The sequence below is a fragment of the Lonchura striata genome, chromosome 3 (assembly GCF_050655825.1).
Source record: "Lonchura striata isolate lonStrDom1 chromosome 3, ASM5065582v1, whole genome shotgun sequence".
Lineage (NCBI taxonomy): Eukaryota > Metazoa > Chordata > Aves > Passeriformes > Estrildidae > Lonchura > Lonchura striata.
In genome coordinates, this window is record NC_140705.1 from 96,049,257 (window position 1) to 96,073,437 (window position 24,181).

General features: G+C 56.4%; 4 protein-coding genes across 5 annotated transcripts; 3 read left to right on the plus strand and 1 right to left on the minus strand.

The window, feature by feature from the left end:
* Positions 1 to 5: 5 nt before the first annotated feature.
* On the plus strand, positions 6 to 1,375 carry PTCRA (pre T cell antigen receptor alpha). Its single transcript, XM_021534882.3, has 4 exons — positions 6 to 84; positions 228 to 539; positions 781 to 816; positions 1,147 to 1,375. The coding sequence occupies exons 1-4, from the start codon at positions 33 to 35 to the stop codon at positions 1,254 to 1,256; spliced, it is 510 nt and encodes a 169-aa protein (XP_021390557.2). The 5' UTR covers positions 6 to 32; the 3' UTR covers positions 1,257 to 1,375.
* Positions 1,376 to 1,796: 421 nt separating this feature from the next.
* On the plus strand, positions 1,797 to 5,442 carry CNPY3 (canopy FGF signaling regulator 3). Its single transcript, XM_021534862.3, has 6 exons — positions 1,797 to 1,918; positions 3,631 to 3,754; positions 3,863 to 3,959; positions 4,375 to 4,497; positions 4,707 to 4,824; positions 4,960 to 5,442. The coding sequence occupies exons 1-6, from the start codon at positions 1,816 to 1,818 to the stop codon at positions 5,163 to 5,165; spliced, it is 771 nt and encodes a 256-aa protein (XP_021390537.3). The 5' UTR covers positions 1,797 to 1,815; the 3' UTR covers positions 5,166 to 5,442.
* A 282-nt stretch (positions 5,443 to 5,724) lies between these two features.
* GNMT (glycine N-methyltransferase) lies at positions 5,725 to 8,005 on the plus strand. Of its 2 annotated transcripts, none has more exons than XM_077781925.2 (6): positions 5,725 to 6,001; positions 6,141 to 6,268; positions 6,581 to 6,694; positions 7,188 to 7,330; positions 7,483 to 7,604; positions 7,683 to 8,005. In XM_077781925.2, the coding sequence occupies exons 1-6, from the start codon at positions 5,796 to 5,798 to the stop codon at positions 7,900 to 7,902; spliced, it is 933 nt and encodes a 310-aa protein (XP_077638051.2). In that variant the 5' UTR covers positions 5,725 to 5,795; the 3' UTR covers positions 7,903 to 8,005. The 2 variants fall into 2 exon arrangements, with proteins under 2 accessions (XP_077638051.2, XP_021390536.1); XM_021534861.3 differs by having other exon boundaries at positions 7,699 to 8,005.
* Positions 8,006 to 9,349: 1,344 nt separating this feature from the next.
* On the minus strand, positions 9,350 to 23,276 carry PEX6 (peroxisomal biogenesis factor 6). Its single transcript, XM_031504272.3, has 17 exons — positions 22,419 to 23,276; positions 22,182 to 22,342; positions 21,423 to 21,506; positions 20,658 to 20,760; positions 20,352 to 20,488; positions 20,159 to 20,270; positions 17,356 to 17,564; positions 17,024 to 17,216; positions 16,610 to 16,686; positions 16,383 to 16,515; positions 14,008 to 14,213; positions 13,849 to 13,910; positions 13,299 to 13,407; positions 12,468 to 12,584; positions 11,800 to 11,877; positions 10,286 to 10,425; positions 9,350 to 9,972 (listed from the first exon to the last, which is right to left on the minus strand). The coding sequence occupies exons 1-17, from the start codon at positions 23,274 to 23,276 to the stop codon at positions 9,836 to 9,838; spliced, it is 2,916 nt and encodes a 971-aa protein (XP_031360132.3). The 3' UTR covers positions 9,350 to 9,835.
* Positions 23,277 to 24,181: the final 905 nt, after the last annotated feature.

The following is a 24,181-nucleotide window of genomic DNA, read 5'->3' on the forward strand; positions in this document are numbered from 1 at the left end:
AGCCCTTGGTGGCCCCATGCGCTGCAGCTGCCATGGAGCTGCTCCGGGTGCTGCTGGCTGCCGCTCTGCTCCCGCTCCTGCCCCGTGAGTACTCCCGGGACAAACCCAGGAGGCAGAAAGGCCGGGTGCCACCCAGCCTGGATGCAAAGGCTGAGCTCTGCCGAGCTGGCAGCCGTGCTGGGTGGGATGTGTGAGGGAAGCAGTGCCCCAAACCTTGTCTCTCTCAGTTGGCAGGGCAGCTGTACCACTGCCTACACTGACCCAGCCATTGAGCATGGTGGTGGCTGGACAGCGCCGGCAGCTGGTGGTGTGTGTGGTGAGAGACCTGGCTCCCAGTTCTGGCCATGCTGTTTGGATCTCTGGTGGGAATGGTAGCATCCTGCAGTCCTTTGCCTATGGGGCCTCCCGGGAGGATGGCGGCACCGTCTGCTCCGTCTCCCTCCTTTCCAGTGACCCCCAGCGTGAGAGGGAACTTGCCTGCCATGTGGGGGCCAACAGGACCTCCCCATCCCACAGCTCCAGCCCCATCCGCATCACGGGTATGATGACCCTGCTGCCACCCTCTCTGCCTGCCTTGGCCTCTGCTGCCCAGCCTGGTGGGTGCATTGGTGGCCCCTGAGGACAGAGGTCGGCAGGGCCTCTGGGGACAGCAGGGAGCAGGTGTGAGGCCCTAGGGGCAAACGTTGCTGTCCCAATCACAGGAAGGGGTTTGTGGCTAGCCCTGCCATGCACCTGGTGCTGGGCTGCCAGCACCTCCCCAGCTGCTCTTTCATCCCACAGGCAACGAGGAGGCAGCAGAGCTGTGTAGCACAGCTGGTGAGTCTCTGGCCCCTGCCTGGTGGGAATGTCAGCTGCCAGGGAGAAAGCCCTGGCAGTGGCTTGGCTGGGGCTATGTGGTGGTTGGGATGGGTTTTCCCAGTGTTGCGAGATTGAGGAAGAGGGAGGGAATCTTCACCTTGGTGGGAGGAATAGGGAAACTGGGTCAGAGCCAACCTGCCCTCGGGAACAGAATGAGGATGACATGAAGTGTCTCTGGAATGTGTAAAGATCCCGGGTTTGCCCAAACGTGGTGCCATGGCAGGCCTGGAAAGGATGTGGGTGCAGTGGGGTGCCTGTGGCAGGCATCACCCCACCCTTCCATTGCAGTGTCACCAGCCCCTGCCTTGGCAGTGCTGCTTATGGCTGTCCGTGTGGTGTTGCTGAAAGTCTTGCTCTCTGATGCTGTTCTCACTTCCCTTCTCCTCGCCCAGAGCTGAGGGCATGGGCAACTGCCCACGCCTCAAGGGTAAGTCCTGGTTTGGTGTAGGGGTGTGGAAGTCACTGGAAATGTTCTGGAGACTAGAGAGGGGACCCCCAAAGGGAGGAGAGAGGAGACCCAGTGTTGGCTGGGAGACGTACAGGATGGGAATCTTGGTTTGGGTGGACAAGAGAGGAGCTGACACATTTCTGTGGCTGGCAAGGCCCCGGAATTACCTGGAGGATGGGAAGGGATCCCAAATTATCCAGAGGTAGGGAAGGGGCCCCAAGGTACCTCGCGGGGGAAAGTTTCCGGAGTTCCATTGGCAGGGAGGCCCCCGCAGGGCTGCGGGGTACCCGAGGGGCGGCGCGGCCGCGTGCGCGCCCCGTCCCACGCGGGCGCTCGGCGGGACCGCCCGGGGGCGGTGCGGCGGGGGCCGCGCGCCGCCGCGATTGGCTGGCGGCGGCCGGCGGGGATTGGTCGCGCGGGTCACGCGCGCCCCCGCCATTGGCCGGCGCGGCGGGGTCGCCTTGGTAACGGGGCGTGGCGGGGCGGGAGCGCGCCCCGGAAGCGGAGTCATGGCGGCGGCGGCGGGGGCAGCGTTGCTGATGCTGCTGATGGCGGCGGCGCTGGCGCGGGGCGACGACTCGGACTGGGTGCGACTGCCCAGCAAGTGCGAGGGTAAGCGGGGCCTCGGGGGACCGGGCTGATCGGCCGCCGCCCGCTGTCTGCCGGGGTTACTGGTGCGGGGCTGCGCCTCCGCGGGCTGTCCCTCTGCCCGCCTCCTGCCCGCGGGCATCGCTGTTCCCGGTAGTCACTTGATCGCCTGCCGGTTCGTAGCTGGCACTGGTCGTGTGTGCTGCTTACGGTTTGGTCTCCGTGATGCTTCCTTCGGTTCACAGACAGTCCAGGGTAGGGCATGACGCGCATTTGCTGCCTGGTGCGGTTTTCTCTGTCTTTGTTGTGCAGGCACACGTGGAGCTGGACAGCAAAGAGAAAGTGAAAAAATTAGGGACTTCTTTACAAAGCTTTCCCTGCCGGGGAAGCACCTCTGGAGATGCTGATGTCCGAGTTCTGCTGTGGCACCAGCGTAACCTCAGAGAAGCATCAGAGCAAGCACTGACCACACTGCTCCTCTTCCTGCCCAGGCTTCGAACCTGTGTCAGTGCACAGCAAAAGCTGCAGGAAGCATTTGGATAACTGGACTCAGCACTGGGCACTCCTGGCATGTGTGGGGACACTGCAGCAGGTGTGGTGTGGAGGGGGACATCCTTGAGATCTGAGCTCCAAGGGTCTGCAGGAAGGAAAGATCATCCCATTTGAGAAATGGCCACAGTTGCCTCCAGCCCCTTGTGCCAAAGAGAAAGGATTGTGCAGGAGGTGTGCACAGGGCTTCTCAGTGCATGCATGGCAGCTCTGGAGAAGCCACCTCGCTCTCTTCCTGCCTGGGTCATCTCTCAACTCACATAACTGCCTGGGAGAAGACACTGGTTCATTGCTGTCAGACCATTCTTGCTGGAGCTTGGCACTTTTCCTAAAGTGGAGCTCAAAGAAGAGGTAGCTCCTGACAAACAGGACCCCACAGCACTGGAAAAAGCTTTCTCCAGCTTCCTGAGGCCCTATCTTTGGGGGAGGAATGGCCACACCATACCTGGCTTCCATCCCTCCCCATTCCCACTTGTAAACCCCTGAGATATTTGTCCTGCTGTCTGTTTCTATAGCTCTGTTGGGCTCTTCACAGAAGAAATAAAGCCTTTTTTTTAGTTTTATAAAAATAACCATGCACTGTGTTCTAAATCTGTTGATTATGTGGTCTCTGCTGCAGGCAGAGCCCCAGGTTGTGTTGCTGGAAGTCATGGCCAGCACCTTGTCCTGTCACCACCAAGCCCTGCCAGCTGCTCAGTCCCCAGAACAGCCCCAGTGTCCCCACAGCACTGAGAGCACAGAACCAGGTGGGCTGTCCCCCATCCCCTTGTGTTGTCATCATGAGGAGAAGCTCTGAGCCGCACTGGACTTGCATTGCGAAAAGACCCTTGCATTGCGAAAAGACCCCTTGCTCTTCCAAAAGGAGTAGAGCAGAGTGGCAGGGAGGCAGAGGCTTTTGGGGGGAAAGCTGCAGGCCAAACTGAACCCATGTGCCTTCCAGCTGTGCCACAGCATTTGGTTGACATTGAAACATTGGTTGTGTGCTCCTGCTTCAAGCATTCTCCTGTGGAAGCAGCTGAGCCATTCCTGGTTATTTCTTTGGACAGCCAAAATGTGTTTTGTGCTTACAGCAGCTTTGGTGTGCCCAGTTCCTGGGCTGGTTCTTGCTGCTGTCACAGGTTTTCTGTCATGCTGCCTGTCTGAACAGTGACACCCCCTAAACCCCTTGTGCTCTCTCCTTCCCACAGTGTGCAAGTATGTAGCTGTGGAGCTGAAATCTGCCTTTGAGGAGACTGGCAAGACCAAGGAGGTGATCGACACCAAGTATGGCTTCCTGGACGGGAAGGGCTCTGCTGTCAAGTACACACAGTCGTAAGTGGGAATGGGACGGGAGTTTGGGAGTTGGGGGCTTTGGGAGGCTCACCCTGGCTGTTGCTGGGGGCCCACACCAAGCCTGAGCCCTTCCTTCTCTCCATGCAGGGACATTCGGTTAATTGAGGTGACAGAGAACATCTGCAAGCGGCTGTTGGATTACAACCTGCACAAGGAGAGGAGTGGCAGTAACAGATTTGCAAAGGTGAGGGCCGTTCCTTCAGTTCCTGCTCCCAAATGTGCCTCACCCATCTCTTCACTGCCAAAGTGACAAACCAGGTCCATTGTTCCCATCCTCTGGATCCCCTGATAGTGCCTGGCATGCAAGGCCACACTACCCCCCAAGTCAGATGTGGGGTGCTGTCTTTGTTGGGCAGGCTCCTGCCTGCATGGAGGGAACGTGGGGCTGTCTTCCTCTTGGGTTTGGGACCAGGTTTGCAGAGAGGAACCAGCTGCCACTTGAACTCCCCCTGGTAACACTGATGCCCCACGGATCTGTTTTGCATATGTTCCTGCATGGCTGGCTGGGCAGGGCTGTGTGGCTGACACTGGGAGGGGAGAGTGGGGGCTTTGCAGGAGGAGCACCATCTCACCATGCAGTGCTGCTCCCTCCCTCACAGGGCATGTCAGAGACATTCGAGACCCTGCACAATCTGGTGCACAAGGGTGTCAAGGTGGTGATGGACATCCCCTACGAGCTCTGGAATGAGACCTCCGCTGAGGTGGCTGACCTCAAAAAGCAGGTACCCCACCCTCTGGGATTGGCCCTCAGTGGCTGCTATGACCTTGTAGGCTGGTCATAGCCTACAAGGAGTGGAAGGAGTGGAAGTGGGGAGAGCATCCTGGGCCGTGCTGCTGGGAGCAGGATGTTGGCAGGACCTGTGGCAGGAGCCTGGCCCTGGTCCTGCCACACCAGCACCTGTCTGGAGCTGGGCTCTCCTCTCTGCCCTAGTGCGATGTGCTGGTAGAAGAGTATGAAGATGTGATTGAAGATTGGTACAGGCACCACCAGATGGAGGATCTCTCCCAGTTTCTCTGTGCCAACCACGTGCTAAAAGGAAAGGACACAAGTAAGTCCTGGCTGCTGCCAGGGGCTGAAATAACACAGGAATGATCAGGAGGGCAGGGGCACCTTGCTACAGCATGGGGAGTCCTGCCTCTCCACCAGAGCCCACTCTGTCCCTCTCTTCTCTTCTTTTCCCTAGGCTGCCTGGCAGAAAAGTGGACTGGCAAGAAGGGTGATTTGGCAAGCGTGGGGGAGAAGCAGAGCAAAAAAAAGAGCGGGAAAAAGAAGAAAAAGGGCCAGAAGGATGAGCGCGAGGGAGCTGCCAGCCTTCCGGACACAGGGGAGGCCCTGGAGGGGGTCCAGGAGCAGGCTCCGCTCACCCACAGCCCAGCTGATGAGCTGTAGGCACGCAGCCCCTGCCCCCGGGGCCGCCCACTCCGGGGTTTCACCCCGCTGTGCCTATGGGTACCAAAGGAAAAGGGACTTGTGACCCGGGGCGGACCGGAGCGCCGGGCCCCGCCTTGCCAGCCTGGGTGCTATCCCGCGATTAGGCGGCCCGGAGCCGCGGACCCAGCCCTGCCGCATCCCTGCCGGAGGCTCTAGCTCCGGGAGGCCACGAGTGCTGCCCACCGCCGGCTCCTCGCACGCCGCCGGGACTGTAAATAAAGACGTTTTCCCCAGAGTCGCCGCCGGCACTGCCGGCCCTGCTTCTGCTGCTGCTGGGTGCGGGCTCAGGCTGCCTGCCCGGGAGGCCGGCGAGGGGCGGGCGGGCCGCGCCGGGCCCTGGCCCCGCTGAGCCAAAGGTCGGGGCCGTGAGGGGCGCGGCGCGAGCGCCGCCGGGCGGCGCGGATTGGCGGGGCCGCGGCCCGGGGGGCGTGGCCCGGGAGGGGCGCGGCGCGAGCGGCGATTGGCGGCGCGGCGGGGGCGGACGCGGCGCGGATTGGCGGGCGCGCGGGGGCGGGGCGCGCGGGGCGCGGCGCAGCGAGGCTGAGGGGCCGCGGCGCTGTCGGTGTCCGGGTCCGTGGCGGCGGCGGCATGGTGGACAGCGTGTACCGGACGCGGTCGCTGGGAGTGGCGGCGGAGGGGCTGCCGGACCAGTACGCGGACGGGCAGGCGGCCCGCGTGTGGCAGCTGTACATCGGGGACACGCGGAGCCGCACGGCCGAGTACCGTAGCTGGCTCCTGGCGCTGCTCCGCCAGCACCGCTGCCGCTCCGTCCTGGACGTGGCCTGCGGCACCGGGTGAGGCCCTGCGCCCCGCTCCCGCCCACCTCCCAGGTGTTCCTTCCCCCTGCCCGGCCATCCCCAGTGCCCCCCTCCCTCCAAGCCCCCTCCCCGCCCCTCCGGCTGCCCCCGGCCCCGCTGACAGCCATGTCCCCAGGGTGGACTCCATCATGCTGCTCGAGGAGGGCTTCCAGGTGACCAGCGTCGATGCCAGCGACAAGATGCTCAAGTACGCGCTGAAGGAGCGCTGGGAGCGGCGCAAGGAGGAGCCCTTCGACCGATGGGGTGCGGGGGCTCTGGGGGTCGGGAGGGGCCTGAGGACACTGACACTGTCCCCCAGAGCAATGTCAATGGCCCCTCGCAGTGCTCGGGCCGCTCATCTGGGACTGCCGCTGGCCGGGTGGCCTTGCTGCAGGGACCTGACAGTGCCTGATGCTCAGCAGACAAGCCACGGTCCTTGCTTGTCTGGCTGCTGGCCAGAGGCCACAGCCAACACCCTCAAGGGTTTGGGAAGGGCTGGGTAATGCTGGGAAGGTGTCTTGCAGGCAGGGGAGGCAGTTGGGTGTCCCTACCTTCATCCATTTCCTTGTGCTGCAGTCATCGAGGAGGCCAACTGGCTCACGCTGGAGAAGGACCTGGAGAAGCCAGGGGATGGGTTTGATGCAGTCATCTGCCTCGGGAACTCTTTTGCACACCTGCCTGATTTCAAAGGTGAGTTGGGGCAGGGGAGAGAAGGGGGAGCACCTATGCGTGCACAGTGCCTTCCACCAAGGTGAGAACGTGTCCTAAGTCATGGCATTAGTGGGATGGGATTACACCCAGTGGAGCTGCTGTTTCACGCTGCATCTCCAGGGAGGGTGGAGCTGAGGCCCCACTGTCCCAGACTGTTGACATGAATGCACCCACTGGGTTCCATGGTCATGGTGGAGGTTTGTGCATCAGCTGGAGGCACACCCAGATTTGTGCCACAAAGGTGGGTGGTGGGTTTCCCACGTGACTTGCTCTGGTCCAGTGAGGCTGAGAACGTGCCTGAGCTCATGCCATGGGTGGGGCTGTGGGTTCTCCAAGCTGAGATTTGGGGCAAGATGGTAGGGTCAGGTATCTGTGTGTGTGCATGTGTATGTGTGTATGGGTAAAATGAGGGCACATGGGCTGTGCCACGGGGTACAGCCAGTGCTTGGAGACACCATAGATTCCTCTCCAGGGGACCAGAGTGACCACAAGTTGGCCCTGAGAAACATCGCCAGCATGGTGCGGCCCGGGGGTGTCTTGGTCATTGACCACCGCAACTACGATCACATCCTGGCCACGGGCTGCGCACCACCCGGCAAGAACATCTACTACAAGGTCGGTGGCTGGCAGACCCTGCCCATCCCAATCCCCTCTGCCCCATCCCCATTGTCCCAAAGGGGGCCAGGCAGGGCAGGCAGCAGGACTGTGCCCAGGCTGGGGGTCACCAAGTCCCCACAGGATACATATGTCCTCCTGTGGTCTCCCAGAGTGACTTGACCAAGGACATCACCACCTCAGTGCTACTGGTGAACAACAAGGCACACATGGTGACCCTGGACTACACAGTGCAGGTCCCCCCCACTGAGGTGGGGGCAGACCCGGAGCTGAGGTGAGGAGGGATGCAGAGGTGGCTCCTGGCGTGGGGGGATGGCTGGCACTGTGCCCCACTGTCCCCCTGCCTCACCAGCACTGCCTCCTTGCAGCAAGTTTCGGCTCTCGTACTACCCACACCGGCTGGAGGCCTTCACAGCTCTGCTGAAAGGTGCCTTCCAGGGAAAGTGCCAGCACAGCGTCCTGGGCGACTTCCAGCCCTACACACCGGGACAGGCCCACGTGCCCTGCTACTTCATCCATGTCGTGAAGAAGACAGGCTGAGGGGCCTACAGAGATGGGACTGTGTTGGCTGAGAGCTCCAAGCAGCTGTGGGTCCAAACAGGGGGTGGGGACTTGGCTGAGAGCCACCTGGGAGATCCCTCCCCTTAATTAAGAACACTTGTGAGAGCTACCTGAGATCATGGTCCGTGTGTCCCTGTATGGGCAGGGTACGGGGCAAGGGGGACGGCTACTGACTCCTCAGGACTCTGTGGAAGGAGGTGCTCAGCCCGGGGGTGGCACAGGATGGGTGCAGGCACAGCCGCCCTGCCAAGTCCCCGGCTGCAGGTGCCAGCAGTGTGGGGCTTGAGGGCCCCCTTGAAGCGGAAGGAGGGGTGAGCTGCTCCCAGGTGGTTGCACATCCCAGCTGAGTCTCTGCAGCACTGCTCACAGGAGTGTGCTGGAACCTGTTTTCTCACGTGCACCTCCCAAACAGGTGCTGACTCCTTTTCTTGACACTCCTCAGTCCCATATAGGGATACTCATTCCCCCACTTGAGCTCCCAGAGTGGGGAGGCTCTACACTGAAGCCTCCGCCAGTGCTTCTGCTGTGGCTGCAGCTCCCTCCCTTCCACCCTGGGGAAGAAGTGGTGCCCAGAATCCAGCAGCACAGAGCAGTGCGGTCAGGGACAGCCCTGCCTGAACACGCTCAGGCGCCAGAGCCAGAGCCACAGGGCTTCAGGCATGCACCAGCTGCAAACTCACACATGGAATGCCAGGAGCTGCTGTGGAACCAACCCTTAGCAAAGGAGCTCCAGGGGGAGCAGGCCCTCACAGTTATGCCTGGCTCAGGGATCCAGCTGTCAGAAGGATCAGTGCCTACAGCAGGTGGGGCAAAACCTAGCACCAACAACTCCTTGGGCTGCACAAAGCTGAGGGCAGCTGCAAGCACCTGGCCACAGCAGCTGCCAAACACAGTTCTGGTGCCATTTGTTCAGCACCCTTGGGAAAGGCTGGGAAGCAGGGGATATGCAATGCCACCAGCAGCTGCTGTGAGGCTGCAGAGGGAGGTGAGACAGGACCTTAGGGGGTCTGGGCCAAGTGGTACTCAGCACAAATTATGCAGAATGGGAAGCTCCAGGCTGTTCCAAACAAGGTTTGAGTATTTCCAAGGCTGAAGCTCCCCTTCTTCCTGTGACATGATTTTCCTCTCATCCAATGGGAATTCCTTTGCTGCCACTTGCTCCCATTGCTTCATGTCCTGTCACCCAGTGTCTCCAGCAAGAACTGGGCTCCTTCTGCAGAGGGAGCTCAGCTCAGAGCCAGGCAAGTTCCTCTCCCTCACGCCTTCCTCATCCACCACGGGCTCCAGCCATTCTGGCAGGATGAGAGTGGCCCCAGTTTAGTTCACAGGTGTGCTTCCCTCTCTACTTACAGGACAATGATCTCTCTGCACCACCCAGCCCACCCAAAATTTTGCAGGGATTTTCCTGAGCCTACAGACACCATCAGAAGCAATAGCTTGAGGTCAGGCAATGAGCACTTAGTGCTAAAAAACCTGTATTTATTCAGAGACTATGTCAAGTCCAAGCCAGCTGAAGCAGCAGTGCCCTGGGTCCTGCTGCCCCTCTGGCCAGCACCTCTCACTGGGGGCTGACAGCCCAAGAAGCAGCTGCCTCCAGCCCTACACTTGCTGCCAAACCAGGTGCAGTTTGAGCCTTGCTCCACCACCAATGAATGGTCTGTCACCCATGGAGACACCACTACACTGCCCACAGCTTTGTCCCAGCAAGGAAGTCACCCTGCTATGTTCCCAGCAGCCACAGCACACCGCTGATATGTGAGGGACTCTTACAGAAGCCACCACCCTCCTGGATGACCAGAGTAGCACTTCCACCAGGCCTTGGCTTGGGAAACTGCACAGACACTATTTCCACCCAAGCTCAAAAGAAGGGGGCCCAGGAGGCATCAGAGAAGAGCAGGCAGGTGCCTCTTTGTGCCTGTTCTCCAGTCCCAGCTCTGCTGAGCATTAGGAGGCCGCAAACTTCTGCTGGATAAGTCTGTACCTGAGCAGCTCCTGCTCAGACACTGATGGCTGCAACTTGGCAGCAGCCTGCAGAAAGTCTTCCATGGTCAGGATCAGAGCAGACTTCTCAGTATCCAGTCCTGCATGACAGAAACAACATGAAAGGGCTGAGAACGGGGGCAGCTGGCAACATCCAAAAGCCCACTCTCCAGCCATCAAAGACAGCAAGGAAAACCTGTGTCTCTCTCCTTCCCCCTGGGGCCAAGCACTGGAATAGGAGATGACCACATGTGCAGAAACTGCCTGCCTGGCAATAACCCAGAGCCCAGCACTGTAGTCCCAAAGCTGCTGAGGATCTTTTCACACAGCCCAGCTACCAGCAGTGGTTACCCTCCTCCCTACCCCATGCTGGGCTGCTCCAACAACTGGGACAGCTAAGGGCAGGGCTCCTACCTTCCTCAATCCACTCCACCTTGCGTTTGACAGCACACATCATGGCATCTGAACACAGGGCGTAGATGTCTGCTCCTGTCAGCTGAGCTGGGCATTTTTCTAGGATGGTGGTAAGATTCACAGAAGGATCCAGTTTAAACCTGCCAAGAGAGAAAATGGAGGTGTAAAGGCCAAGAAAAAACAGACCAATGTGATTGGGCGAGAACAAGCAGAGTATCCATGTTTAGCCACTTCCAGAATGTGCTCTGCATGCTCAAAAAAAAAAAGTTTGCTTTACTGGTTTTTTTCAGTCACCTCTCTTTGAAACATCCCTGCAGCAAGGTCCTCTCTCCTGCTAAGCAGGATCAAAGGAAACTTTGAATCACAGCACCACAGCACAGCATGGTCTGAGCTGGAAGGGATCTTAAAGATCATCCAGCTCCAACTCCCCTGCCATAGGCAGGGACACCTTCCACTAGACAAGGATGCTCCAAGCCCCATCTAGCCTGGGTTTGAACATGTCCAGGGATGGAGCATCTACAACTTCTCTAGGTCTCTCTGGTTCCAGGCTAGGAAGCACAAAGGATGCAGGCTGAACTCTCTAGAACACCATCTGCTTATGCCACTGGTGCTTGACTTCTCACCTAAATAAATTAAGTGCTCCACATGCCTGGGAACAACCTCCAGTCAGGGCTAGAAGAGAACATGCTTAATGACAGAGTACAAACCACTGTAACACCAAACCACCCCATCAGATCCACACTGCAGACAGTGAGCCTCCTTCAGCATGACCAGCAGCTGCTGGAAGGCATATGGTGGCCAAGACACAGGGTGTGACAAGCTGCTTGCAGCCAGCCCACACTCTTCACCTCTCCTACTAACTTAGGGTGACAGGCAGAGGTGATCACAGCTATCCAGGATAGAGTCCATGCAGAGGCAGTCACAGCCACTCACCCAGCTGTGGTGGGTGGCATCTGAATTGCAGGGCTTGCTTTTCTCCCTCCAGAGATGCTCTCAGAAGCTCAGAGCAGCTCTAAAAGCAGCCAAACCCTACTGCTCAGCGATCCTACACAACCAGTGATTGGGAAGACACATAGATCATCATCTGAACACCCCTGAGCACCACAGGAGTATAGGCAATGAACTGAACGGAGCTGCCTTCACACAGGATTGGAAAACAGCAGAACTCTCAGGAATCAAATGGGAGCTTCTTGTCCTGCAGCTGCGCTGCAATCTCAACTACACCATCAGGATCTGGCTGAACTCCTTAAGAAGACCACAGTGGCTGGAAAAGTCTACCAATCCCTCCACTTGGACAGGGAGGCTGAGCTTCACCCATCTTGTAGAAAAAAGTCTAAGCTCAGTTTCTGGAAATTGCTCTGTCCTCCTGCCCTACCCACTGGCTGTGGCTCAGTGACCTCAGGTGCTCCCCAGGGCTCAGACATGAAGGCAAGATGGAGCATGCTAGGCATCAGCCCCAGGAGGGCTGTGACCTCCTGGAGGGTGGTGGGAGGACACTGCACAGGGTCACTCACTTCCTGGTGACGGCGCTCAGCACCTGCAGCTGCGACTCCCGGTCCTCACTGATGCCCACGTAGACCAGCTTGTCAAACCTGTCAGAAGAGAGAAGGCAGCTGGGAACAGGCCAAAGCAAACCTGACACAAGTGCTCAACCCTGTGCACCAGGAGCTGAAGGGTGGCCCTGGGACAGCTCCTTTTGCTGTCCAGTTCATGGATGATACAGAGCCTGAAGCAGTCCATGTGCTGGAGGGCAGGGCTGCTTGGAGGGACAGCAGCAGGCTGGGGAAATGGACTGACAGGAACCACACAGGGTCCAACAACAGCAGATACAAAGTGCTGCCCCAGGACAAGCAAGTCACAGGCTTGAGGACTGTGGGGGGCAGCTGTGCAGAAAGAGCCCTGGGGCACCAATTCCTGCCATTGTTTGGTGCAACAGCAGGTCCCTCATTGCCCTGCTGTGCTGCTGGGGCGGTAACCAGAATATGGTGGGGGCAACAAGCCGTGGTATCTTATGCTACTTCTACAGCCACAGGCACCAGCCTCCTCTTGGCTTCCTGTGAGCCAGGGGCCTTCACAAACAATCTCTGTAGAGGGAACATGGTGGGGACACAGTCCTGCTCACCACGGCCTGAGGAGCTCAGGGGAACCCCCCTGGAGTGAGGCAGGGCAGGATGTGACATACCTGCCTGGCCGTAGAAGAGCTGGGTCCAAGAGGTCAGGCCTGTTCGTAGCTCCAATGACAAACACCTCTCTGGTGGAATGAAGGCCATCAAGCTCTGCAAGGAGCTGTGAGACAACTCTGCAGGGAGCAAGACAGGATACTTAGAACTAGGCCTTGGCAAGTCACCCAGTGTCTCCCTCAGCCATCAATGGAAAAGGAAGAAGTGAGGCCACTGGCAGGTCCATTTCTTGGACTTCAGTTCCTATTTCTCTTCCCTGAAGAGCCCTTACATGGGCCATCCAGACTTCTCCATTAGCACAGCCACTAAGCACGTGAGCTCACTGCAAAGTAGAATAAATCCCAGACAGTCCTTCAGTACAGAAGACTGGATGGGGACTGCCAGCTTAGCAGAAAAGCAGAGGAGGCCTAGAGAAAATAACCCTGTTTCTGGGTATCTCTAAGCTGTACACTCTTTGCTTCCACCATAAACAGCTGCAAGGTTTCCCACCACAGGGAAACAGCAGCTAATAGGAGGACAGAACAGCAGGGGTGTGAAGGATGACCTTGGAGAGGCCAAAGGGAGCACTTGGCAGCCACAGAAGCAGATGGAGGAGACTGTCTTAACCAAATGTTTGCACAACTAGCTTGGGCAATCGGGAACCTGAGGCAATGCAAACAGCAGTACTAATGTTCAGAGAGAAGAGACAGGCCATGCTGAGAGCTGAAGAGAGAAGAGAGGGGAAAAAACAGAAAGAGGGGTGGAATGGACTCTGCCTTTCAGGGCAATCTCATGCACTGCCTGCAACTGAGGCAGGAATCCTGCTCTCCCAAGGACACCCGATGCTCACTCACCTGTCCATGACACCCCCTGAATCTCCACTTCGCCCACGACTGGGGGCCAGGGAATCCAGTTCATCAAAGAAGATAATGCAGGGAGCAGCTGCCCTGGCTCTGGCAAACACTGAGGAGACAGCACAAAAGGTGAAAACGACATGGAGAAGCAGTCAACAGCAATAGGATCTGCTACATTCCCAGCAGGGAAGAGCTGTGGATGGAAACCTGATGTCCACTGTATCACCACCACCAACTGCTCCCACCTGAGTGGCTCAATAGGCTGTGGACAGGCAGCAGGATAAGCAGGATGGGCCCTGAGGCTCAGCTGTGTCTCTAAGGAGCTGCTGTCTTGTCAGCAACACCAGGGACAGGAGCAACAGGAGCAGAGAGAGCAGGAGGGGAAGCTGCAGGGAGCAGGGAACGGACTGTAGGAGACAGCTGGGTTCAAGGCCTTGCTGAGAGCTGTGGGTGGGAGTTGGGAAGGGGGATTTAAGCACTGCTTCCTTCCCTGCAGCACTACAGAAAAGCCCCATCTCCCCCTGTGCAGGAGCAGGATGCACATCCTCACCACTGCGCACATTCTCCTCGCTCTGCCCAACGTACATGTTGATGAGCTCTGGCCCTTTCACGCTGTGGGGCAGGGAGAAGAAAATGTCAATTAGAGGACACACATCCCCTGCCAGGAAGAAGTCAGATCCATTGTGTGAACCCCCTTCACATTTCTCACCTAAGGAATGTCATGGTGCATGTGGTTGCCACAGCTTTTGCCAGCAAGGTCTTTCCTGTCCCTGGTGGCCCATACAGCAGCAGACCAGAGCGGCACAGACCCAACGACAGCAGCTCTGGGTGCTCCAAGGGCAACTGGATAGTGTCCAGGATCTCCTTCTTCACCTCCTGCAGCCCACCAACATCCTGCCAGGACACTGAGGGGATCTGCCAAGAGAGGGAGAATCCTTGTCAGCACTTACTCCTGAGCCCCGAGCACTCCTGGGCAGCTCCAGTATCCACATTTCCCCTCTTCTGAGCTTTGCAAGAGAGAAACCAAACTGTACAAACACATCCCCAGGCACACTGCACTCGCAGAGTGCACTTCATCTCCAATCCTCCACTGCCCCTTGTATCATCTATCAGCAAGAATACCCCAGGGAAAGAATCTGCCAGGGGTGCCTGCAGCTTTGAGGGGAGAGAGTCTTGCTGCAGACAGCCTTTGGGATGCATGAGGAAAGGTAAAATAAGAATAAAAAAAATTTAAAAAGGGAATCTGGATCTTGCAACAACGAGTGACATGTGCTTAGGACACCTTGTCCCCCACAGGGGTGAGACTGTGCAAGGGCTTCACACCTTGCAGAGGGACAGAACCTGGGCTGCCAGGACCTCTGTGATGGCAAGGAGGATGTGAGGGAGAGACATCCTGCAGGACAGTGTATGGACCACTCACTGCTCTTGAAAGTGGGGGGGATGCAAGAACAAAGTCCATGTATGCTCATGAGAAATAGATAGGGATGGGGTCTATGTGACATGTGAGGGGTCACAGAGAACAAGAGAGAAGAAACCAAACCTGAGATGGGTGAGCCAAAGCCTCTTGGGTTATACAATGCTGAGCAAAACTATCCCAGAGCACAATGCTGCTCTGCTCATCACTTTAGGAATAGTTAGAATACCACAGCATATATGCATCCTCCTGAGAGTCACAGCAGCTCTCCTGGGAAAGCACCACACTTCCCCCCCAACCTGCTGGCTGTTGGTGCCAGCACAAGTGGGGAGTTTAAAAATAGCTTAGGGCAAACTTCTTCCCCCCTCAGCCAATTTGCATCTCCTTCCTTCACTACTGGAAATTATGTTATTTTATTCCTTTAGCTGTCCACCAGGAAAATTAGGTCACACAAAACAAGGAATTTCTGAAAAAAAAACCAACTTTAAAAGCAAAAGATCACAGGCCCTTCTGCAGTGACAATGAATGGAAAACCTGCCCCCCTCCTCTGCACTTTTGCTCATTCTGCCTTGCTAGAAAGAGCTCTACAGACATGAGCACAGGAGCTGGAAAAATGCAGCAAGACTGTTTTCAGGGAAGCACATTGTAGGTCTAAGACATGGTGCAGGCACTGTTAACAAGTGGAGGTTTGGAATCAGTTCTCTCCAGAAGGCTCAGGTGTAAGTGCAGACAAATGTGTGATGAACCAGAAAGTGCAAGCAGGGAACTGAAAGCAACGTATGTTGAGAGTATCCAGGTCTGCTAATGGGCTTCCTGACCTCAACCAATTACTAAGAAATCAATAAAGGAATGTAAAATACAAACAAAATTAGCTCCCATTCACACAGCTCACTGCCGAGCATGCTCTGTGGTTATTTGTCTTACAGAGCTCACTGCATTAATTAAGTGGGCAGTTGGAGAAGGTGCCAGAGGAACTGCTCCAAGGCCAAGGCTTCCTGTCCTGTACTGAACTCAGCTGTTGGCACTCATGGGCATGGAAAAGAAGTTCTGATCACTTTGTTTGGTCCTAACACCACATTACCCAGCCAAACCAGTTACCCCAAATGCTGCTTCCCTGGGTGCTGACCTGCCAGAGAAAGATCAGACCCCTTCTGAGAAGTTGACTGCTGGTTTTCTCAGACTCTCTGTGTCACTTTCCCAGAAGAAACCCCAAGTTGTTCAAATTGCCTGTCTGTCAGAAAAGTCCATGCCAGCTCAAGCAGCATCCAAGGCCAGAGATCAAGTCTAAGACTTATCACACATGTGGAGAAACTCCCTCAGCAGCCTGTGCCACAGCCTCTCTGTTCCCTCAGGCCAGGTGGCTGGGGAGATCTCAGGGAGGCAGCCTTTGCCCCCAAGAGGCTGAGCTGCACAGCTGGCACCCCTCCAGCACCAGCCAATTAAGTCATCTGCAATTAGCACTGCAAGAGCTTTCCTGGAAAATTCCAAGCCAAGAGGGTAAAAATTGATGGGGGGAAGTTCAGAGGACTGTTTCCCACTGAAAGCTGAGGGAATACATGGAAGGACAGAGCAGGAAGCAATATGTTAGAACATAGCCCTGCAAGATCTGTGACGGGCATCTTGAGCCAAGAGCTCTGCAGAACCCCCCCCCTTATGCCCCAACATCTCACCTTTGGGGCTCCCACTGCCTGTGAGTGAGCGTCATGCAGCTGGTCCAGTGCAGCACTAAAATCCTCCTCAAGCACCGGGAACCCTGCAGTGCAAAAATCCCTCTCCACTTCTTCACTCAGTCCGCCTGGAAAACTGGTGAGGAAAGAAAGGGAAAGGAGTCAGGCTCTGCCCCACTACTGACTGCAGCCCCTGCCCTCCCCACTCCCTGGCCTGCTGCCTGTGCTACCTCAAGGCCTGGATGCGGGTGCAAGCAGCCCGGCTGCTGTGGGACAACAAGGCACAGAAGTCTCCCAGCACAAATCCCTGTGAATGTGGAAACAAAGAGCATCAGTTCAGTCCTTCACCACAGCTACACCTAGGCCATTAAAAGTATGGGGGAAAATTCCTTGCAGAGCTGCTCCTTGCTTAAAGGCTCTAGCTTCATTTATTTCTTTTGTAGCAGAGCTGAACATCAGCCAACACCTCTGCAAAAGGTGGAGTCTGTAGGCACTAGAAATCTGCACTAAAAAGCTGATGTCTTTAACCACTGAAGAAGTTGTCTGGGCTGTGGGCATTACCCCTTTCTCCAAGGCCAGCTAGAGGAGATTGGCCCAGCACTCCCAGCCTGCCCATCCCCACATGCTGCTGTGGTTTTACTCACAGCAGTCCTGCGGGCCAGCTTGGACAGGCTCACTTCTTTGCCCAGAGGCAGGCTGGCAGTCAGCATGCTCAGCATCAACCTCCTCTGCTCCTCTGAAGGGGCTTCAATCTTCACCTCATGAAGGAAAGCAGTCTGCACATCTGTGGGAACATTCTGGGGCTTGCAGGTTGTGCCAATCACCAGGACAGGGTAGCTGTGGGGAGAAACGAGACAGTGCATGGTCTCAGCTCTGTGGAAATATCCTCTTACATTATCATCACATATGCCAACTCACTCTCCCTCGGCAGAAGCAATTACCTGGGATGCCCATAGCAAACGTGCAAGGTCCATACCTCAGTGCTGGGTCTGTGTCCAGGAGCAGTTGCCTCAGAGTAGCAATGACCCTGGCGTCCTCCCCGAGCCCATCTCGGTCTCTGCCAAGCACCTCGATGTCTTTCAGCAGCAGCACACAGGGCTGGTACTGCTGGGCCTGGTTGAAGGCCACCTGTACTTTCTCCTCTGTGGCTGCACTGGTGTCACTGCACAAACTGACGCAATCGACCTGCCAGACACACCACACAAGGCAATTGCAACATGCACGGCTGGGGGGCCTAGGACAACATTCCACAAAGCTTTCCACAGGCAATTCAGGGCTCAGAGGAGATCAAACTCGGTATTTTCCAGAGACACATTCAGGTCATATTCAAAATAGGCACATTCTGGATGCCTTAGCATGGACAAATGGCTGTTTCTTCCTTCTCTACAAGAGGTGAGGTAGACAGGAGGGTCTTATCTGAAAAAAGTGAGGCAAAGGGACCACAGAAATCGATACAGTGGATATCACAGCTCAGCAACCTAAGGCAGAAGGGAGGTGAGAGCTGTGGAAGACAGGGAGAACAAAGCACCTTGCAGAATAGTGCAGTTAGTAGAGAAGGAGGCCCAGGAAACTGCTCAACCAGTATGCAGGAGGAAGGCAAGGGTGACGGGTGTTTGGGGGGAAGTTATAGATGGCCAGAGGCCCAGACACTGTTTACAAAGCAAACACTTGATGAAGTCATCCAAGGGAAGAGGTGACTGGTGAGCCTTGAACAGCAGCCTGGGAACAGGCAGTGCTGCCTCCTGGTGCTGCGAGGTTGTCCAGGGAGACCCAAACCATCTCCAGGATTCCCTGAGTTTCATCTTCACAAAAGGCAGCCTGAAGCAGGGACAACAACTCCCTAAAGGGTAAGGAGAGGGACACAGAGCAGAGGAACTCCTGTGCTCCATGTACTATAGAAAAAACCCAGGAGTTAGGGCTGTGACAGGCCTAATGGCAGCAGTGTCTGTATGCAAGAACTGAAAGGCAGAGAGAAAGGACAAAAAATTGTTTATCATCAAGTGGTGGACATTAGAGTGAGGAAGAATTACTGTGTCTTGGTGGGCTGGTAGACACAACAGTCAGAGAAAGGGAAGAGCAGGGGAATGGCAGTGTAAGCACTGCAATCAGTGAGAAAGGGAGGGGAGATTGTAAAAGCTGGCGTAGGAGAGTAAGATGCTCAGAAAATGTTTCTGTCTTTAACAGTAACTGTGTTAGTCTTTAAAAGCAGCACACAACCCTGAAACCAGAGCTGTAGCCTTGCACACACACCCCACTAGAACCTGAGGCCACCTGACAGGACATGGCAGTGACAGAGTGCTCCCAAGCACATCCTAAACATGGATCTGAAGGTCCTGTGAAATCCCTGCAATCCTGCATTGGATCCCAAGAGCACTGGCACATCTTCCGAAAAGTCAGAGCTCTGCACCACAAAGGATCATGTCCAGATGAGCTGCACAGCAGCGGGCCAAGGCACTATCTAGCTGCTCCACTGCAGTGTTACAGCTTTACTTGGAGAGAAAAGAACAGGAAGAGAGTTTACTCTAAAAATATCCACCAAAAGAAGGAGCAAGCCCACAATTTCCCTCCACAAAAAGAGGAATCTTCCAGCCCTATTTTTTCCGTTTTTCTTCTTCTTCCACATCCTTCCAGAATTTCAAAAAGCCTCCTAGAAAAGTCACTACGTGACTTCCTCTCATTTTTGCAAATGTATCTCTACAGATTCAAAGAAATGAAAGCATTTGGGAGATAATCCCAGACTGTCAGAGTGAACAAAAAAGGTATGCTGCAGGAAAATAGAAATTTTAACAAATCACTGAAGACTGTTGGTTCCAGAACCTTTTGTGTTGGACAGAGGCAGGTGCTAGACCTCATTTTGGCCATCCAGGCACATACCATTCCCATCAAAATGGCTTTTCCCAGTCAAAAGTGGTTTTGTAACAGTAGATTTCTCATCCAAATACTCTGACCTACACAGAGAAACATCTCCTTTAGCTTGCTTGCTACGACTGGCTTCATCTGGCCTTGTGCTGACACAGAGAAAAGGAAACACCTTCCATGCTCTGCTGACCTCTCAAGCTCTTGTGAAAAATCTCTTTCAAAAAGATCTCGTAAAAACTTGTATCAAACTATCTCTAAATTCTTTATTTTTCAAGCTGAAGAATTTATTCAGCTTCTCCCCACAAAGAAACTGGCCTAGACCCCTGATCTTACCCAGTGTCCTTCTCCAAATTTTTCCAGTTCAGTTTTATGTTTTTGTGATGGGGAGACCAGAACTGTGCATGATGTTCAATCTCTGTCAAGACATGGATTTGCACAGCAACAGCATCCACTCCTGAGTTTGTTCATAAAATGTGATCTGATTTTTTACACATATGAAGAGCAGAGCACAAGTTTCCATGGGGCCATTGCCATAAAACGAAATCCTTAATACTGACAGTCAGCTGGAACTATATCATATTCCACATAAAACCAACTCCAGTGAATTTCACCTGCCACTTCACTGTTCTTGGCAGGGGGATGTGGTGAATGTGAACACAGTTACACAGCAGCTGTTTTACATGCCAAAAGATTTTGAGCCGGGTCTGGTACGTGAAACCAAGAGCTGCTTTTCTTTTCCCTCTCAGCTAAAGAAGATCTCAGCATCATTTGCGCCTCACTTGTCTGCATCTGCACATGGAAGCAGCTCCTGGATAGATTCGTGTCATGGCTGCAGCAGGGCTTTTGGCAGGGCCGACTTAAAAAAACATTTCCATAATTCTCTGTAAATCCACCAATCCACCGGCCACAGGAAGAATTACCTTGAAGAGGTGGAGGTTGAGGCAGCTACACACAGCTCTGACAGCCAGCAGCTTCCCGCTGCCGCTCGGCCCCGAGAGGAGAACGCTGCCCACGCCGCTCAGTGCACTGGCCCTGTAACAGACCCCTGTCAGGTTTCCCTGTGGCCATGGTCCCCCCCTCTGCCAGGGCTCACTCCATGGAATTCTCACTCACCGACGGTTCAGGTGAGGCCGAAGAGCATCGCAGAGCTGTTTCACGACATCAGAAAGTCCCGCAGGAGACAAACTGCTCCAGAACTCATTGCTGTTATAGGCTGGGGCAGATGGCACAGCGCTATTTGTTGAACCCACCTGCAAGAATGCAAAAGCACCCAAGTAAAGACAGGTGCCAAGTGGCAAAATCTGTCCTGAAATGTCATTTTCCAATGGCAGGAGGCACAAGCCTCCACAGGTACATTTGTCATCCACAGTGCAAGCTCAGCCTCAGATTTCCTCTCTCTGCTCTCTACTAACATCTCACCAGATAGACAGACGTATTCTGGGTGTCCACCAGGTAACCCTCGGACTGCTCGTCTTCCACCATGCCTATGACCTTCTTCACCTTGAAATAAAGCTCTGGCCACCTACAGGGAAAAAAACAAGCACTCTAAACTGCTTAGCCAAGATCTTGAAGGAAGGAACAATACAAATGTCAACAAGAAGATAGCTGATAAGCACAGGTAAGCAGAGAAACTCTTGTCCTCTTGCAATATGCACAAGGATCATCCAATGTGAATGTTGGGAATGCCACTGGGAGCATCCTGATACAAAGGGGACATTCTCCCATTTAGCACAACTGTTCTAAAGCCACATGAGCAAAACCAAGAAAGGCAGAACTGGTGGCCAAACAGAAAGGTTTTCTAACATGAGCTCCTAGGGCTTATATTTTGTTGTTTGTCACAAACTGAGGAGTCCAGCTCCCACTCTGCTTTCTTTATGTGGCTCTGACTGCCCTCAGGCCACTCCTTCCTCTTCACTCTTTATTCCCATCAGTGGCTCTACCTCTTGTTTTCCTTTCTTCCCTTCCTGACTATTCGAATGAGCTAACAGAGGCCTCCCTCTTAGCTTCAGCCCTCCATAATCCAACAAAAACATTTCCTTCTTCCCAGTATATTGACAGATAAAACACTAAAATCCAGGGACATGTCAGAATGGAATAAACTGTCTGATTTCAAGAGAGTCAATCGTGGAAAAGTATCTCTGCTCTTCTGGTATCAAGTAATAGAGCCACAGTTCGTTGACCTACCTTAGGAACTTGTCTGCATTTAGTTCTATAAACTCAGCATTTCCAAATGTTGGAACACACAGGATGTCTCCCTCCTGGACCAGCCTACAAAAAACCCAGAGAGTTTCACCAGTGAAAGAGAGTAAATCCTTCTGGTTGTGTGCCCTCCCTGCCCTCCGTCGCAAGTGTTTTTACAGAAAATAATTTAACTATTCATACTGACTCATTCCTTGTCTGTAAATAAAACTTTCAATAGCCACTGAAAGATTTAGCACACACTGGATGGAAGCAGGCATACCCAGACTGCTAGGGGAAGGCTTGTGGGAATGGCAAAGAAAATTAGTGTCTTTATAGTGTCTCATTCAGACAAAATCTCCACCTTATCTCTGGAATAGCTGGGGATCATTCCAACAGATAGCCTTAGAAGCCATATGAAAGATACTCAGGCGCAGACATCAAAAGAGAAGGTGACAACACAACCAGTTTCCAGACTACTCAGCTGAAAACTGAGATTATAAACACGGCCCACAGGGGAGGTTTGTGGGCTGCACTTGCAAGCCCTCACCACTGCATGGTGAATCATGAGGCAGGAAACTTGAAGATGACTTCTGAAGGACAGGACAAGAAGTGTTGTGTCCAAGCTGAGCATACTCGTCATAAGACAATGCGAGGGGATATTCTAAAACTACACAGCACCTGCCCTAGGGGCGTCGACGTGCACATCCCCGGTGTGTGGCACACGCACACTGTGCATGTCACAGTCCGCCCCGCAGAGCTCACCGCGGCGTTTCGAAGTGCCTGTAGAGCACGCAGTCGTAGCTTCCCCGGGTGCTGTAGGCCGGCGAGCAGACGATCTCCAGCTGCAGCTCCTTGGCGAACGGGGGCACAGACAGCACGGACCGGCTGCCCTTCCCATCCGCGGCGCCGGTCCTTTCGTACCTCTGCGGAGGGGCCGGGGCGCACCGTGAGCCGCGGCCGCCGCGGGCCCGCTCCCCGGGCTGCCCGGCCCCGGCTCACCTGCAGGCGGAGCTGCGCGGGGGCGGCGGGGTCGCAGCCCAGGTTGAAGGCCAGGGCCGGGGCCAGCAGCGCGGTGCCGTCGGCCAGGCCGCGCCGGGCGGCCCGCGGGTACTCCCAGGGCGGCGGCCGCGCCAGCAGCGCCGCCAGGTGCTCGCGGGCCGCCCCCTCCGCGCCCACCCGCACCCACTCGCCCTGGAACAGCCCCAGCGCCAGCAGCCCGCGCCGGCTCACCCACACCTCCGCCCCGCCGCCGCCCGCCCCGCCGGGCACCGCCCGCAGCCGCGGCCCGGCGGCGGCGGCGGCGGCGAAGCGGGAGACGAGGGGCGGCGCGGCGGCGGGCGGCGGGCGGCCGCGGGCGGAGCCCGGCGGGGCGGGCGGCGGCGCGAGGGCGGTGCGCGTCCCGGTGCCCAGCAACCCCTGGAGCGCCGGGCGCGCCTCCAGCACCAGCGGGCCCGGCCCGGGACCCGGCCCCGGCAGCGCCTCCCCCCGCCGCGCCAGCACCGCGCCGCCCGCCAGCCTCCCCGCCCGCCCCGCCGCCCCCAGCAGCACCCAGGCGAGCGCCGGCGGGCGCCGCACGGGCCACACGGTCACCCTCCGGCCGGCCGCCAGCCCCAGCCGCCGCAGCAGCGCCCCGCGCAGCCACAGCTCCGCGCCGCGCCGCCCGCCCGCCTCCAGCGCCACCGCGCTCAGCAGCACCGGCTGCGCCCCGCCGCGCCCCGCCGGCCGCACCGCCAGCACCAGCGCGCCGCCCCGCCCGCGCAGCGCCGCGCACAGCCCCGCCGGCGCCAGCAGCAGCGCCGTGGCCGGCGACAGCTCGGCCGGCGGCGCGTCCAGCGGCCGCAGCACGGCCACCGCCATCGCGCCGCCCGCACAGGCAGCGGGGGCGGCCCGGGGCGGAGCGCGGCGGCCGCCCCGCCCCGCCGAGGCCGCAGAGCGGCGGCGCAGAGCGGCCCCGGACCGTGCTGCGGAGATTGCGCTCCGGCGCTCGTTCCGGGCCGTGCCGGCCGCAGCGACACCCGGCGATGCCGGCCCCGTCCTCCCCGGCTCCAGCAGTCTGCAGCCAGAGCCTGCGGAAAGTGGGACAGAGGGGAAATGTGGCCAAAATGCGGGCGGTGCTTTTGCTGTTCCGTGCCCCACGCGAGCCTCACGGCCGCACAGTGTGGAATCGCAGGGAAAGGGCACTCGGAGCAGAACCGGAGCCCTCGCCAGTGGCAGCCTGCGATTTTGCGGGCTGAACACCTGCACCTGGTTTAAAAGAACGGACTTGTATTGGTGTTAGTGCTGAATTAACCTACGAAATCATAGCATAGTCTAAGTTGGAAGGGACACATAGAATCATCAAAGCCCAACTTCAGCCCCTGCACAGGACAGCCCCAGACAATGCCCAAGAGTATTGTCAAACACCCGTTGAACTCTGTCGGGCTTGGTGCTGTGGCCGCTTCCCCGGGGAGCCTGTTCCAGTGCCCCACCACCCTCTTGAGTGAAGAAAGTTTTCCTAATATCCAGCCTAAAGCTCCCCTGATACAGCTTTAGAGCCATTCTCTGGGGTCCTGTCACTGGTCACCACAGACAAAAGATCAAATCAGTGTCTCCCCCACTGCTTTAATCGTGAGGAAGCTGCAGACCGCTATGGGGCCTCTCTTGCCCAGGCTGAACAGACCAAGTTGCCTCTGCTGCTCCTCACATGGCTTCCCCTCCAGACCCTTCACCATCTTTGTAGCCCTCCTTTGGAAACTCTCTAATCATTTTAATGTCTGTTTTAC

Coding starts and splice junctions, on each gene's coding strand:
- CNPY3 (XM_021534862.3), top strand. CDS start 1,816: ATGGCGGCGGCGGCGGGGGCAGCGTTGCTGATGCTGCTGATGGCGGCG. Junction 3,755..3,862: donor GCTGTCAAGTACACACAGTC/GTAAGTGGGAAT, acceptor CTCTCCATGCAG/GGACATTCGGTTAATTGAGG. Junction 4,498..4,706: donor TGGCTGACCTCAAAAAGCAG/GTACCCCACCCT, acceptor TCTCTGCCCTAG/TGCGATGTGCTGGTAGAAGA.
- PEX6 (XM_031504272.3), bottom strand. CDS start 23,276: ATGGCGGTGGCCGTGCTGCGGCCGCTGGACGCGCCGCCGGCCGAGCTG. Junction 20,761..21,422: donor AATGCAGACAAGTTCCTAAG/GTAGGTCAACGA, acceptor TTTTCCCTGTAG/GTGGCCAGAGCTTTATTTCA. Junction 11,878..12,467: donor GCTCTTCTACGGCCAGGCAG/GTATGTCACATC, acceptor CTCTTCTGACAG/GTTTGACAAGCTGGTCTACG.
- GNMT (XM_077781925.2), top strand. CDS start 5,796: ATGGTGGACAGCGTGTACCGGACGCGGTCGCTGGGAGTGGCGGCGGAG. Junction 6,269..6,580: donor GGAGCCCTTCGACCGATGGG/GTGCGGGGGCTC, acceptor CTTGTGCTGCAG/TCATCGAGGAGGCCAACTGG. Junction 7,605..7,682: donor GGGGCAGACCCGGAGCTGAG/GTGAGGAGGGAT, acceptor CTGCCTCACCAG/CACTGCCTCCTTGCAGCAAG.
- PTCRA (XM_021534882.3), top strand. CDS start 33: ATGGAGCTGCTCCGGGTGCTGCTGGCTGCCGCTCTGCTCCCGCTCCTG. Junction 85..227: donor TCTGCTCCCGCTCCTGCCCC/GTGAGTACTCCC, acceptor TGTCTCTCTCAG/TTGGCAGGGCAGCTGTACCA. Junction 540..780: donor CAGCCCCATCCGCATCACGG/GTATGATGACCC, acceptor TTCATCCCACAG/GCAACGAGGAGGCAGCAGAG.